Source organism: Mesoplodon bidens (assembly GCF_964165515.1).
Source record: "Mesoplodon bidens genome assembly, chromosome: 19".
Lineage (NCBI taxonomy): Eukaryota > Metazoa > Chordata > Mammalia > Artiodactyla > Ziphiidae > Mesoplodon > Mesoplodon bidens.
In genome coordinates, this window is record NC_138179.1 from 50,670,993 (window position 1) to 50,683,584 (window position 12,592).

Sequence of the window (12,592 nt, forward strand, 5' to 3'; positions counted from 1 at the left end):
TCAGAATCATGGCATTGGAATAGACCTTAAAGACCATCTACTTTAATCTCCTCATTTTATAGCTGAGAAAATATCCTTTTAAAAAATATTTATTTATTTGTTTTTGGTTGCATTGGTTCTTCGTTGCTGCATGCGGACTTTCTCTAGTTGCTGCAAGTGGAGGCTACTCTTCAGTGCAGTGCGTGGGCTTCTCATGGCGGTGGCTTCTCTTGTTGCAGAGCACGGGCTCTAGGTGCGCGGGCTTCAGTAGTTGTGGCATACGGGTTCAGTAGTTGTGGCTCGCAGGCTCTAGAGCACAGACTCAGCAGTTGTGGCACACAGGCTTAGCTGCTCAGCGGCATGTGGGATCTTCCCGGACCAGGGCTCGAACCCGTGTCCCCTGCATTGGCAGGCGGATTCTTAACCACTGCGCCGCCAGGGAAGTCCAGAAAGTATCCTTTTTGCTTCGTTGGTTGGTTTCTTAGTAAAGAGTTTGAAAGAGTTTAAGGTAACAGTAGAACTATGCACAGACTTGCTTCCAGCAGATGGTTGTGCCCTAGCTTAGTTCCTCGTGTATGGTAGTGTTCACTCAGTGATAATTGTGGCTGTTGAAAACATTAGAGTACTCAGTTTTCAATTCTTTCCTTCCTCTGTTCCTTAATTCCGTCTGTAACTCAAACTTTGTCTACATAAATTAAACCATAATCTACAAGCAGCCCCCAACTAGGTTGTCAAATTGCTTTCGTTAGGAATTATTGCTTGACCCTAAGATCTGTGATGGTGTCATTGCCAATCAGATTTTGTTTGCAAATGACTTTTTCCTGATCTCTCAATTGGGAGAAAATGGTTTTTAGCCTGAAAAGAAGCACAGAAGGCAGTGCTGCAAAGTGGTAGCTTTTGCATTCTATTGGAATGTCTGTTCCATCCCAGTGCTCCCTTTGTTTAGATAACTTTGTACTTGTATTCTCATTAAGATATATTTTAAGTTTTGTTGGTTTTCTCTTTACTATCTTTTAGCTATTATTTGGCCATCATTTAAGTTTTAGTTCTCATTTGTATGTCCATAAAGCAATGTTCTATACTACTGCTGTGATTTTTGTGACTGTATGTTCTCAGTCTTTGACCATTTCATTTTGACTAGAAGTTACCAAAGGAGAGTGCAGATTTCAAAAAGTGAATCAGATTGATCACCCTTATTGCAACCCTACCTAGAGGAGCTAAAATACTTGATCATGTGACAACTATTTGCGCATATAAACTACTGTTTCTCACTAAGGCTTCTGTCTTTTCCCTATAGTGTAAGAGACCATGAATTGTTAGAAATCACCCCTCAAGGAGCCAAGGCTGAAGCCAGTTTGAATCCTGCAAAAAAGGGTAATGGCAAGTCTTCCAACTTAACAAGCACTAAAGAAAGAATAGGTAGTTGTGGTACTGTAATTAGATTATTCTGAAGAACCATTTGGGACGTTTATATTGCACAACATTTCTTGGCAGAGTTAGAATATCGTTCTTTCTCAGATGTCATGGTACAGCCTGACAATGGCACTAGACTGATATGGTTATAATAGTACCCTATGTAATTGGTTGTTGCCTTTACTTTTTTTTTTTTTTTTTTTTTTTTTTTTTTTTGCGGTACGCGGGCCTCTCACTGTTGTGGCCTCTCCCGTTGCGGAGCACAGGCTCCGGACGCGCAGGCTCAGTGGCCATGGCTCACGGGCCCAGCTGCTCCGCGGCATGTGGGATCTTCCCGGACCGGGGCACGAACCCGTGTCCCCTGCATCGGCAGGCGGACTCTCAACCACTGTGCCATCAGGGAAGCCCATGTTGCCTTTACTTTTAACTGCTGTGTTTTTATTTCATACTTTGCATACTGGTATTTAGATAGAGGGAGTATGAGTCTGAAGATAGAACAGAAGCACTATATGTCTGACGCCCAAACTGTGCATTTTTTTTTGATTGAAGTAGAGTTGATTTACAATATTGTGTTAATTTCTGCTGTACAGCAAAGTGATTCAGTTTTACACATATATACATGTTTTGTAATATTTTCCATTATGGTTTATCACAGGATATTGAATATAGTTCCCTGTGCTATACAGTAGGATCTCATTATTTATCCATTCTATATATACTAGTTTGCATCTGCTAACCCCAAACTCCCCCTTCATCTCTCCCCCACCTTCCCTCCCCCTTATCAACCACATGTCTGTTCTCCATGTCTGTGAGTCTCAAACTGTGCTTTTAATTCACTGTTAGAGTTTAGCGAAATAGGAGGTATGGTTTATGAGTAGGGAGAATTCTGAAATTCAAATTCTATTTTGAGTGGAAATAATGAGAATCTAGATAAATAGGAATTAAGCAGAAGAGTATGAGCTACATCTTCAGTATACTTGATAGTTGAGGTTTCTCTAAGAATAGCCAGTTCCTTCATTCCCCCTCAACAAAGTTGTATTAAGTACATATTTTTTTCATAATAATTCCATTTTTAAACACCTTGGGTTTTTTTTTTCTTTTCTAGCTGCTTGTGAGTTTTCTGAGAAGGACATAACAAAGGTTGAACATCATCAATTCAGTAATAAAGATTTGACCACCACTGGGAAGCATGAAACTGAGAAGCATCCAGAAAAGTATCAGGGTATTTTTGTTTCAAACTTGCATGTGGAGCCATGTGGCACAGATACTCATGCCAGCTCATTACAGCATGAAAACAGCAGTTTATTACTCACTAAAGACAGAATGAATGTAGAAAAGGCTGAATTCTGTAATAAAAGCAAACAGCCTGTCTTAGCAAAGAGCCAACAGAGCAGATGGGCTGAAAGTAAGGACACACGTAATGATAGGCAGACTCCCAGTACAGAGAAAAAGGTGGTTGTGAATGCTGATCCCCTATATGGGAGAAAAGAACTGAATAAGCAGAAACCTGCATGCTCTAACAGTCCTAGAGATTCCCAGGAGTTTCCTTGGATAACAGTGAACAGTAGCACACAGAAAGTTAATGAATGGTTTTCCAGAAGTGATGAAATGTTAACTTCTAACGACTCACGTGGTGGGAGATTTGAATCAAACACTGAAGTAGCTCGTGCAGTGGAAGTTCCAAAGGAAGTTGATGGATATTTGGGTTCTTCAGAGAAAATAGACTTAATGGCTAGTGATCCTCATGGTGCTTTAATACATGAAAGTGAAAGAGTCCACTCCAAACCAGTAGAGAATAATATTGAAGATAAAATATTTGGGAAAACCTATCAGAGGAAGGCGAGCCTCCGTAACTTGAGCCGCATAGCTGAAGATCTAATTATAGGAGCATCTACCGTAGAACCTCAGATAACACAAGAGCGCCCCCTCACAAATAAACTAAAGCGTAAAAGGAGAAGTACATCAGGCCTTCATCCTGAGGATTTTATCAAGAAAGTCGATTTGCCAGTTATTCCAAAGACTCCTGAAAAAATAATTGAGGGAACTGACCAAACAGAGCAGAATGGTCGTGGGATGAATATTACTAGTAATGGTCATGAGACTGAAATGAAAGGTGGTTATGTTCAGAAAGAGAAAAATGCTAACCTAACAGAGTCATTGGAAAAAGAATCTGCTTTCAGAACTAAGGCTGAACCTATAAGCAGCAGTATAAGGAATATGGAACTAGAATTGAATATCCATAGTTCAAAAGCACCTAAAAATAGGCTGAGGAGGAAGTCCTCTACCAGGAAGATTCATGCACTTGAACTAGTAGTAGTCAGTAGAAACCCAAGCCCACCTACTCGTACTGAACTACAAATTGATAGTTTTTCTAGCAGTGAAGAGATGCAGAAAAAACATTCCAGCCAAGTGCCAGTCAGGCACGGCAAAAAGCTTCAATTCATGGGAGATAAAGAACCTACAACTGGAGCCAAGAAGAGTAACAAGCCACACGAACAAATAAATAAAAGACTTGCCAGTGACACTTATCCAGAACCAAATTTAACAGACATACCTGTTTTTTTTACTCACTGTTCCAGTTCTAATAAACTTCAAGAGTTTGTTCATCCTAGCCTTCAAAGAGAGGAGAGCCTAGGAACGATTCAAGTGTCGAATAGTACCAAAGACCCCAAAGATCTGACATTAAGTGGAGGAAAAGGTTTGCAAATTGAAAGATCTGTAGAGAGTACCAGTATTTCCTTGGTACCTGATACTGATTATGGCACTCAGGATAGTATCTCATTACTGGAAGCTGACACCCTAGGGAAGACAAAGACAGCACCAAATCAACATGTGGGTCTGTGTGCAGCAATTGAAAGCCCCAAGGAACTTATCCCTGGTTGTTCTAAAGATATTAGGAACGACACAGAGGACTTTCAGGATCCACTGGGACATGACGTTAACCACATTGAGAAGGCGAGCATAGAAATGGAAGACAGTGAACTTGATACGCAGTATTTGCAGAATATGTTCAAGGTTTCAAAGCGTCAGACGTTTGCTCTGTTTTCAAATCCAGAAAATCCAGAAAAGGAACGTGCAACAGTCTGTGCCCACCCTGGGTCCTTAAGGGAACAAAGTCCAACAGTCCCTCTTGAATGCAGACAAAAAGAAGAAAATCAGGGAGAGAGTGAGTCTAAAATCAAGCATGTGCAGGCAACTAATACAACTGTGGACTTCCCTGTGGCTGATCAAAAAGATAAGAAGCCGAGCGATCATGCCAAACATAGCGCAAAAAGAGTAACTAGGCTTTGTCAGTCATCACAGTTCAGAGGCAACAAAACTGAGCTCATTATTGCAAATAAACATGGGATTTCACAAAACCCATATCTTATACCATCACTTTCTCCCATCAGGTCATCTGTTAAAGCTATATGTAAGAAAAACCTGTCAGAGGAAAAGTTTGAGGAGCCTGTAATGTCACCTGAAAGAGCAGTGGAAAACGAGAGCACCATTCAAAGTACAGTGAGCACAATTAGCCAAAATAACATTCGAGAAAGCACTTTTAAAGAAGTCAGCTCAAGCAGTATTAATGAAGTAGGTTCCAGTAGTAATGAAGTAGGTTCCAGTAGTAATGAAGTAGGTTCCAGTGGTGAAAACATTCAAGCAAAACTAGATAGAAACAGAGGACCTAAATTAAGTGCTTTGCTCAGATTAGGTCTTATGCAACCCGAAGTCTATAAGCAAAGTCTTCCTGTAAGTAACTGTCAACTTCCTGAAATAAAAAGGCAAGGAGAAAATGAAGGCACATTTCAGGCCGTTAATGCAGATTTCTCCCCATGTCCAATTTCAGGTAACCTAGAACAACCTATGGGAAGAAGCGAGGCTTCTCAGGTTTGTTCTGAGACACCTGATGATTTGTTAATTGATGACAAAATAAAGGAAAATAGCAACTTTGCTGAAAGTGACATTAAGGAAAGATCTGCTGTTTTTAGCCAAAGTGTCCAAAAAGGAGAATTCAGAAGGAGCCCTGGCCCTTTAGCCCATCATACATGTTTGGCTCAGGGTCACGAAAGAGGGGCTGAGTCCTCAGAAGAGAATGTGTCTAGTGAGGATGAAGAGCTTCCCTGCTTCCAACACTTACTTGGTAAAGTAACCACCAATACACTGTCTCCATCTACCAGACATAATGCTGTTGCCACAGAGGGTCTATCTAAGGAAACAAAAGAGAACCTAATATCATTGAAGAATAGCTTAAATGACTGCAGTGACCAGGTAACATCGGCAAAGGCATCCCAGGAGCATCACCTTCATGAGGAAGTGAGATGTTCTGATAGCTTATTTTCTTCACGGTGCAGTGCAGTGGAAGACTTCACCGCTAATACTAACACCCAGGATCCTTTATTGATGTTGGATCCTCTTTCCAAACAAGTGGGGCATCAGTCTGAAAACCAAGAAGTTCTGAGTGACAAGGAATTGGTTTCAGATGATGATGAGAGGGAAACTGGCTTGGAAGAGGATAATCGCCAAGAAGAGCAGAGTGTGGATTCAGACTTAGGTATTGGAACCAGGTTTTTGTGTTTGCCCCCGTCTATTTTATAGAAATGAGCTAAATGTTTATGCCTTTGGGGGAGCACATTTTACGAGTTTCCAAGTACAATGAAAGTAACTGCTTCTTAAACTTTAAACACGTTCCTCCCAAGGTGCTTTTCCTCAAAAGTCCTTTACTCAGCTAGAACATCTTTTCTATTTGAATGAGATTTAATGCCCTCATTACTGGTGGACTTGCTTCTGGTTTTCATCCTTACGATTCCTGAGAGGAAATCCAGTGTCCCCAAACAAAGAGTATAATCATTTTGTGTGACATGAAAGTGAAGTTTGTCCTGTCAATGAGAAGAAACAGGTACTGCAAGTGGGAGTATTGCCTGTCTGTTTTCACATCTGAATCTCTATTTTTATTATCATTTAAGGTGAAGCAGCATCCGAGTATGAGAGTGAAACAAGCCTCTCTGAAGACTGTTTGGGGCTGTCCTCTCAGAGCGATATCTTAACCACTCAGGTAAAAAGCACATGGGGATGTGTGTGTGGTGTTCTCAGTGCTATGCATCCCGCGTTCTTACATTTGCTTATATCACCTCTTAGAATTAATGGTGTAACAGTTGTGTGGGGGACCTTTTCTCCTCAAATTGGATTGTAAGCACCGAGATGGAACACATTACCTCCTATTTCATACACACACATACACACACGTACGTACCAACATGCTCACTGCAGAACACTAAATACTGAATTTAATGAATAAGTGAAACCTTCAAAACCCATTTGCCCTATAGCAAAAACATATATGAAAACACTACTGTATCAAATAGAGGGGTGTGTTTCTTCTCAGTACCAAACTAACACCTAGAGTTCTCTTCCTGTTAGACACTATCTAGCCTTTCACTGTTTGGTGGATACTTCCCTTTTTTGTTTTTTCTTTTTAAATCGTATAGTTATTTGTTCCTCAGTGCCTGTAAGTCATCTTTTTTCTTTAAAAGGTACACAATTTTACTTCTTGTTCCTAGTGGTCAATATCCCATATTTTGGTGACTTGTGAGGGGGGTAACAGCTTTGTCATATCGACAGCATTTGGTAACATGAGTATTTCAGTACTCCAGGCAGAATAGTCTCCTAGGAAAAGCATTCTCTACCACAGCATCTAAAAGTTAACATCATATTCCTCACAGAACCTGGCTCTGTCTCCTAATTTTTATTTTGCAGGAGTGGCACCCAGATTTTCTAAGTTCTCACATTCAAAACTGCAGGCTCATTCAGCTCTTTTTTCTCCCTTCCTTCCTTCCTTCCTTCCTTCCGCTGTGCCAGGTTGTGCCATGTGGGATTTTTTAGTTGCAGCATGCGGGATCTAGTTCCCTGACCAGGGATCAAACCGGGCCCCCTGCATCGGGAGCTCAGAGTCTTAACCACTGGACCACCAGGGAAGACCCTCAACTTATTTTTTTAGAATATGGACACAGTGGTTGCTGGTGGTAATATTGGTGAGAGTTCTGTACCTGGCTGTGTTACTCTAGGCAATTTACTTATCATCTCTGAACTATAGTATGTACATTCTTAAAACGGAGATATCTGGACCACCTTGAATCATCCTGCCATGACTTCTTTTTCTCACCTAAACCTTAAATACACCTTCCGCTGCTAGCAAAAAATGACATTTTTTTCTGAACTTCCTGAAATGCCAGATTAGATAAAACTGAGAGGGCTTCCCTGGTGGCGCAGTGGTTGAGAGTCCGCCTGCCGATGCAGGGGACACGGGTTCGTGCCCCGGTCCGGGAAGATCCCACATGCCGCGGAGCAGCTCGGCCCGTGAGCCATGGCCGCTGAGCCTGCGCGTCCGGAGCCTGTGCTCCGCAACGGGAGAGGCCACAACAGTGAGAGGCCCGCGTACCGCAAAAAAAAAAAAAAAAAAAAAAACTGAGAAAAACCGAAAGTCTTATAATATTGTATATGTGCATCATAAAAAACTTAGAAAATACAGATAAATAAAAATCATCCCTGACAGTCCAGTGGTTAAGACTCCGTGCTTCCACTGCAGGGGCACGGGTTCCATCCCTGTTGGGGAACTAAGATCCCACATGCCGCAGGGCAACTAAGCCTGTGCGCCGCTACCACTGAGCTTGTGCACCACAGCTAGAGAGCCCACTTGCCACAATGAAAGATCCTGCATGCCCCAACTAAGACCCAACGCAGCCAAAACTTAAAACAAAAAAAAAAAGAGAGAGATTGGTTTGGTAAATATTAACATTTATCTCTGGTATGATATACAAAAGATAGGTAATAGTTGTTGCCTTCAGGTGGGGAAATAGATGATTGGGAGAAAGAGAAGGAGGAAGCCTTACTTTTCTCTGAATATCCTTTTGTGCCTTGAATTTTATACCATGAACTTGTATTAATTATTTTTAAAATTAAATTCTATGCATTAAAAATCATTACTATTAACTTATTGGTATATATTCTTTCTTCTTCCTGTTGTACACAGTGGTGTGTGTGTGTGTGTGTGTATACCTTATCTTTAAAAAACATTCAGATGGTACTCTACATACTTACATTGTTTTTACTCTGTCACTAAATTTTCTTCAATGAATTTATTTTTAACTACTATATAGTATTCTTTCCTTGTGTACACCATGATTTATTCAACCTATTGCTGAATATGAGGGTTTCAGGGCAAGAGACACAGTCTGCTATCATGTACAGCACTGTATTATTATCTTTTAAAAACATTATTTATTTATTTGGTTGCACTGGGTCTTAGTTGCAGCAGGCGGTCTCCTTAGTTGCAGCTCTCCGGCTCCTTAGTTGCAGCACACGGGCTCCTTAGTTGTGGCGTGCGAACTCTTATTTGCGGCATGCATGTGGGATCTAGTTCTCTGACGAGGGATCGAACCCAGGCCCCCTGCATTGGAAGTGCAGAGTCTTATCCACTGTGCCACTAGGGAAGTCCCTGTAGTATTATCTTGATAGCTAGATATTTGCCCACATCCCCAATGACTTCCTTAGTATAAATTCCTAGGACTGGAATTTTTCTGTTTGATACATGTTATTAAATTGTCCTTTAGAAAGACTGAACCAAGCTGTGCTCTTCCAGCCCCTGTGGTACTTGGTAGCTCCCATTTTCCTATACCTTTGCCAACACTGGGTAGTATCCAGTTCTAAACTTCTGAGTCTTGGCATTGCTATGAGGACTATAGATAGAGGGCTTGTCTTCTACTGCCTGTTTTCAACACAGCAAATCACTCTAGGACTGAAGCCTGCTGGAGTCAGGAAGAAACCTCTGAGACCACTGCCTGTTCTGTGCCTGAATTGTCACCTGTATTCTCCACTTCTGCAGGATTGCCATGGTGACTAAATTAATGAAAAGATATTGGAGTCCTTTTCTTTTTTTTTTTTCTTTTTTGCCTGTGCTGCACAGCTTGCAGGATCTTGGTTCCCCAGCCAGGGATCGAACCTGTGCCTCCTGCGGCAGAAGTGCAGAGTCCTAACCACTAGACCGCCAGGGAATTCCCTAGGAGGCCTTTTCTCTGTTTGCAATTACTATGATCCTTTCTCAGTGTGGATTTGGGGCTCTGTCAACATGACTTTCACCTTTTTATCCCTTGTGTTTTAGAGTTGTAGTGTTCGGTTTCTGATTCCATCTGCCTTAGCCATATTGTATGATATTTGACATTCAATAAACTACCTCCTTGTTTTCTATATTTCTGCTCTTGTTCCCAGAGATATATGTCTTATTTGTTCAAGATTCATTTTGTAACCTGTTTTTATCAAGCATCTACCCAAAACAGAGCCAAAGTCAGATTTCAGGGCTAACTTAAATCTAGAGTAGCTCCAACAAGCAAAATGATTGAAGTGGGATCTTTTCCCAAGGTCTGTTTATACAGAACTGGGGAGACATATATAGGAGATAAATCCTAATTTGGTATCATTAGTATCTGTTCTTTATCAAAGACTGATTAACTATATTTATTCATTAATTCATTTCTGCATTAAACATTTACTAAATGCTTACTGCCTGCTGGGTGTTAGGGATACAAAAATGATTAAGGAAGGATTCCATCCATCTAGGAGGAACAGGTATTCCACTTCGGTATACTAATGCACCAGCAGTATAAATGAAGCACTGAGGGGTCATCTGTTCCTGACAGGAGATGTATTATTGGTGGGGACTTCTGAAGGAGATAGTCAAGCTGGACCTTAAAAGATGAGAATTTTTTCCAGGTGGAAAGAGAGGAGAGGCAGTAAGTCGAGGCAAAGGCACAGAGGCGTGAAATCATGACCAGGAAACACAAAGTGGTCCCATGTGACTGGAAAACAGGGCATGCATGGTGGTTTTGGGGAGAAACGAGATAAGATTAGAGTGTGGAGGCCCTTCTGATTGATTGACTGACTGAGTTTGGGCTGAGTTGGGTCTTCGTTGCTGCGCGCGGGCTTTCTCTAGTTGCGGCGAGCAGGGGCTACTCTTCGTTGCGGTGCGTGGGCTTCTCATTGCGGTGGCTTCTCTTCTTGCAGAGCACAGGCTCTAGGTGTGCAGGCTTCAGTAGTTGTGGCTCACAGGCTCTAGAGTGCAGGCTCAGTAGTTGTGGCACACAGGCTTACTTGCTCCGCGGCATGCGGGATCTTCCCGGACCAGGGCTCGAACCCATGTCCCCTGCATTGGCAGGCGAATTCTTAACCACTGCGCCACCAGCGAAGCCCGTGAAGGCCCTTTTGAATGCTGTGCTTAGGAATTTGGAATTTATCATGAGATCAATAACGAGTAATAATTATACAGTATTCAGAAAGTGTTAACATTTTATATGAGCAGTTGTATACAACTAAGCTCCTAATGGAAAAAAGAGACATGATGAACATGGCTTTTAGGGAACTTTAGCTGTATTAAAAGTAGATATCAGAGTAGCACAGTGGGAATAGAAAAGAAAAGTAGGGCTAATTCAAGAAACACAAGAATTAGAATCAAGAAAACTTGGTAACCAATTTGGGTTTAGTCTCCCAAATGTATCAGGCCAATTGCCTGCAGGGGAATTTGTCCAAGTTATAAAGTAACTGCTTTGGGAAAACCCAAAGGAAAGTTATCTACCTATAATTCTCCCATTACTTTTCTGATTTTCTTACCTATTTAATGGCCGCAGAAGTTAGATGTGATGTTTGTGGCAGTAGTGACTGATAGAGCTCCTTGAAGCTTATCAGGTATCCTGGTTTCATTCCAGATTTACTGAGGTGAGCCCTTGGCTAGGATTTGATCAGTGATGGAACTACTCACAAGACACCACGTGGTGGCAATGGTGCTGCTGTGGACATTGGCAGCAGAGCAGCCTCAGGGTGCAGTGGAAGCCTTAGTGGAGCAGGGAATGCATTTCCCAGTCATAAAAACCTCCTAAAAACTGTGAACAGGAGAAAGTAGATGGCTTGTTTTTAGTAGAGGGCAAAGTCATTTGCGAGGATCAGAAGACACAGGGTGAAACAATCTGTTTCCCCAGGGTTTGCTGGCAACCATACATGCTCCTTCTAAAAGTAATGAAGAAATGTATATTTTGGAGAGCTCCTTACTTACAAAATACTTCGCTTATCAAAAACCTTAGACTGGGCTTCCCTGGTGGCGCAGTGGTTGAGAGTCCGCCTGCCGATGCAGGGGACACGGGTTCGAGCCCTGGTCTGGGAGGATCCCACGTGCCGCGGAGCAACTTGGCCCGTGAGCCACAACTACTGAGCCTGCGTGTCTGGAGCCTGTGCTCCGCAACAAGAGAGGCCACGATAGTGAGAGGCCCACGCACCACGATGAAGAGTGGCCCCCGCTTGCCGCAACTAGAGAAAGCCCTCGCACAGAAACGAAGACCCAACACAGCCATAAATAAATAAATAAATAAATAAAGCAAACTGTCAACAAGTAAAAATAAATAAACACTAAAAAAACAAAACAAAACAAAAAAAGCCTTAGACTTAGCAGATTTCTTCTTCATATGGAGAAATAAACATCAGGAGCCTCATAAGCAAGAGGAGCCCATTATCTTGAATTGAAAACAATAACTGGCCTTACAGGCTTTCTGAGGGCTCTTTCTGCTGGATCCTTCCATATAGCCGATTCTTCTCTGCAGCCATCTCTAGGTACCCTGTCCCCATCTAGAATGGCAGCACCATTCTAGGGCTGTATCCCCAGTGCCTAACACATAATAGGTGGTCAACAAATAGTTGTTGAATGAATAAATAGATAAATTAATGAATTAGCTCTTTGCTTATTCTGTTAGAAACTAAATGTTCAAAGAATCCCAGAAAAGGAAGAGACCTCACAAGCCAGAGATTAGACATTTTTATATGGACTAACCAACCCAAATCTCTTATGAGTGCCACAATACCAAATTTTTGAAATGCAGCCTGTGGAAGATGTTAACAGAATCATGCTAATTTTAAATACCAAAAGTGTTTTGAGTACGTTATTTTGTCACTCCCTAGCTTTAAAAGAAAATAACCGGGGCTTCCCTGGTGGCGCAGTGGTTGAGAGTCCGCCTGCTGATGCAGGGGACACGGGTTCGTGCCCCAGTCCGGGAAGATCCCACATGCCGCGGAGCGGCTGGGCCCGTGAGCCATGGCCGCTGAGCCTGCGCGTCCGGAGCCTGTGCTCCACAACGGGAGAGGCCACAACAGTGAGAGGCCTACGTACCACAAAAAAAAAAAAAAA

The 12,592-nt window shown here is 42.1% G+C and overlaps 1 protein-coding gene across 1 annotated transcript in view; it reads left to right on the plus strand.

The window, feature by feature from the left end:
• BRCA1 (BRCA1 DNA repair associated) overlaps positions 1-12,592 on the plus strand; it is a 63,479-nt gene that overhangs the window by 22,103 nt on the left and 28,784 nt on the right. Inside the window, 3 exon segments of the mRNA XM_081220385.1 lie at positions 1,277-1,353; positions 2,498-2,614; positions 6,339-6,427. Of these exon segments, the coding sequence (XP_081076511.1) occupies positions 1,277-1,353; positions 2,498-2,614; positions 6,339-6,427 (283 nt within the window).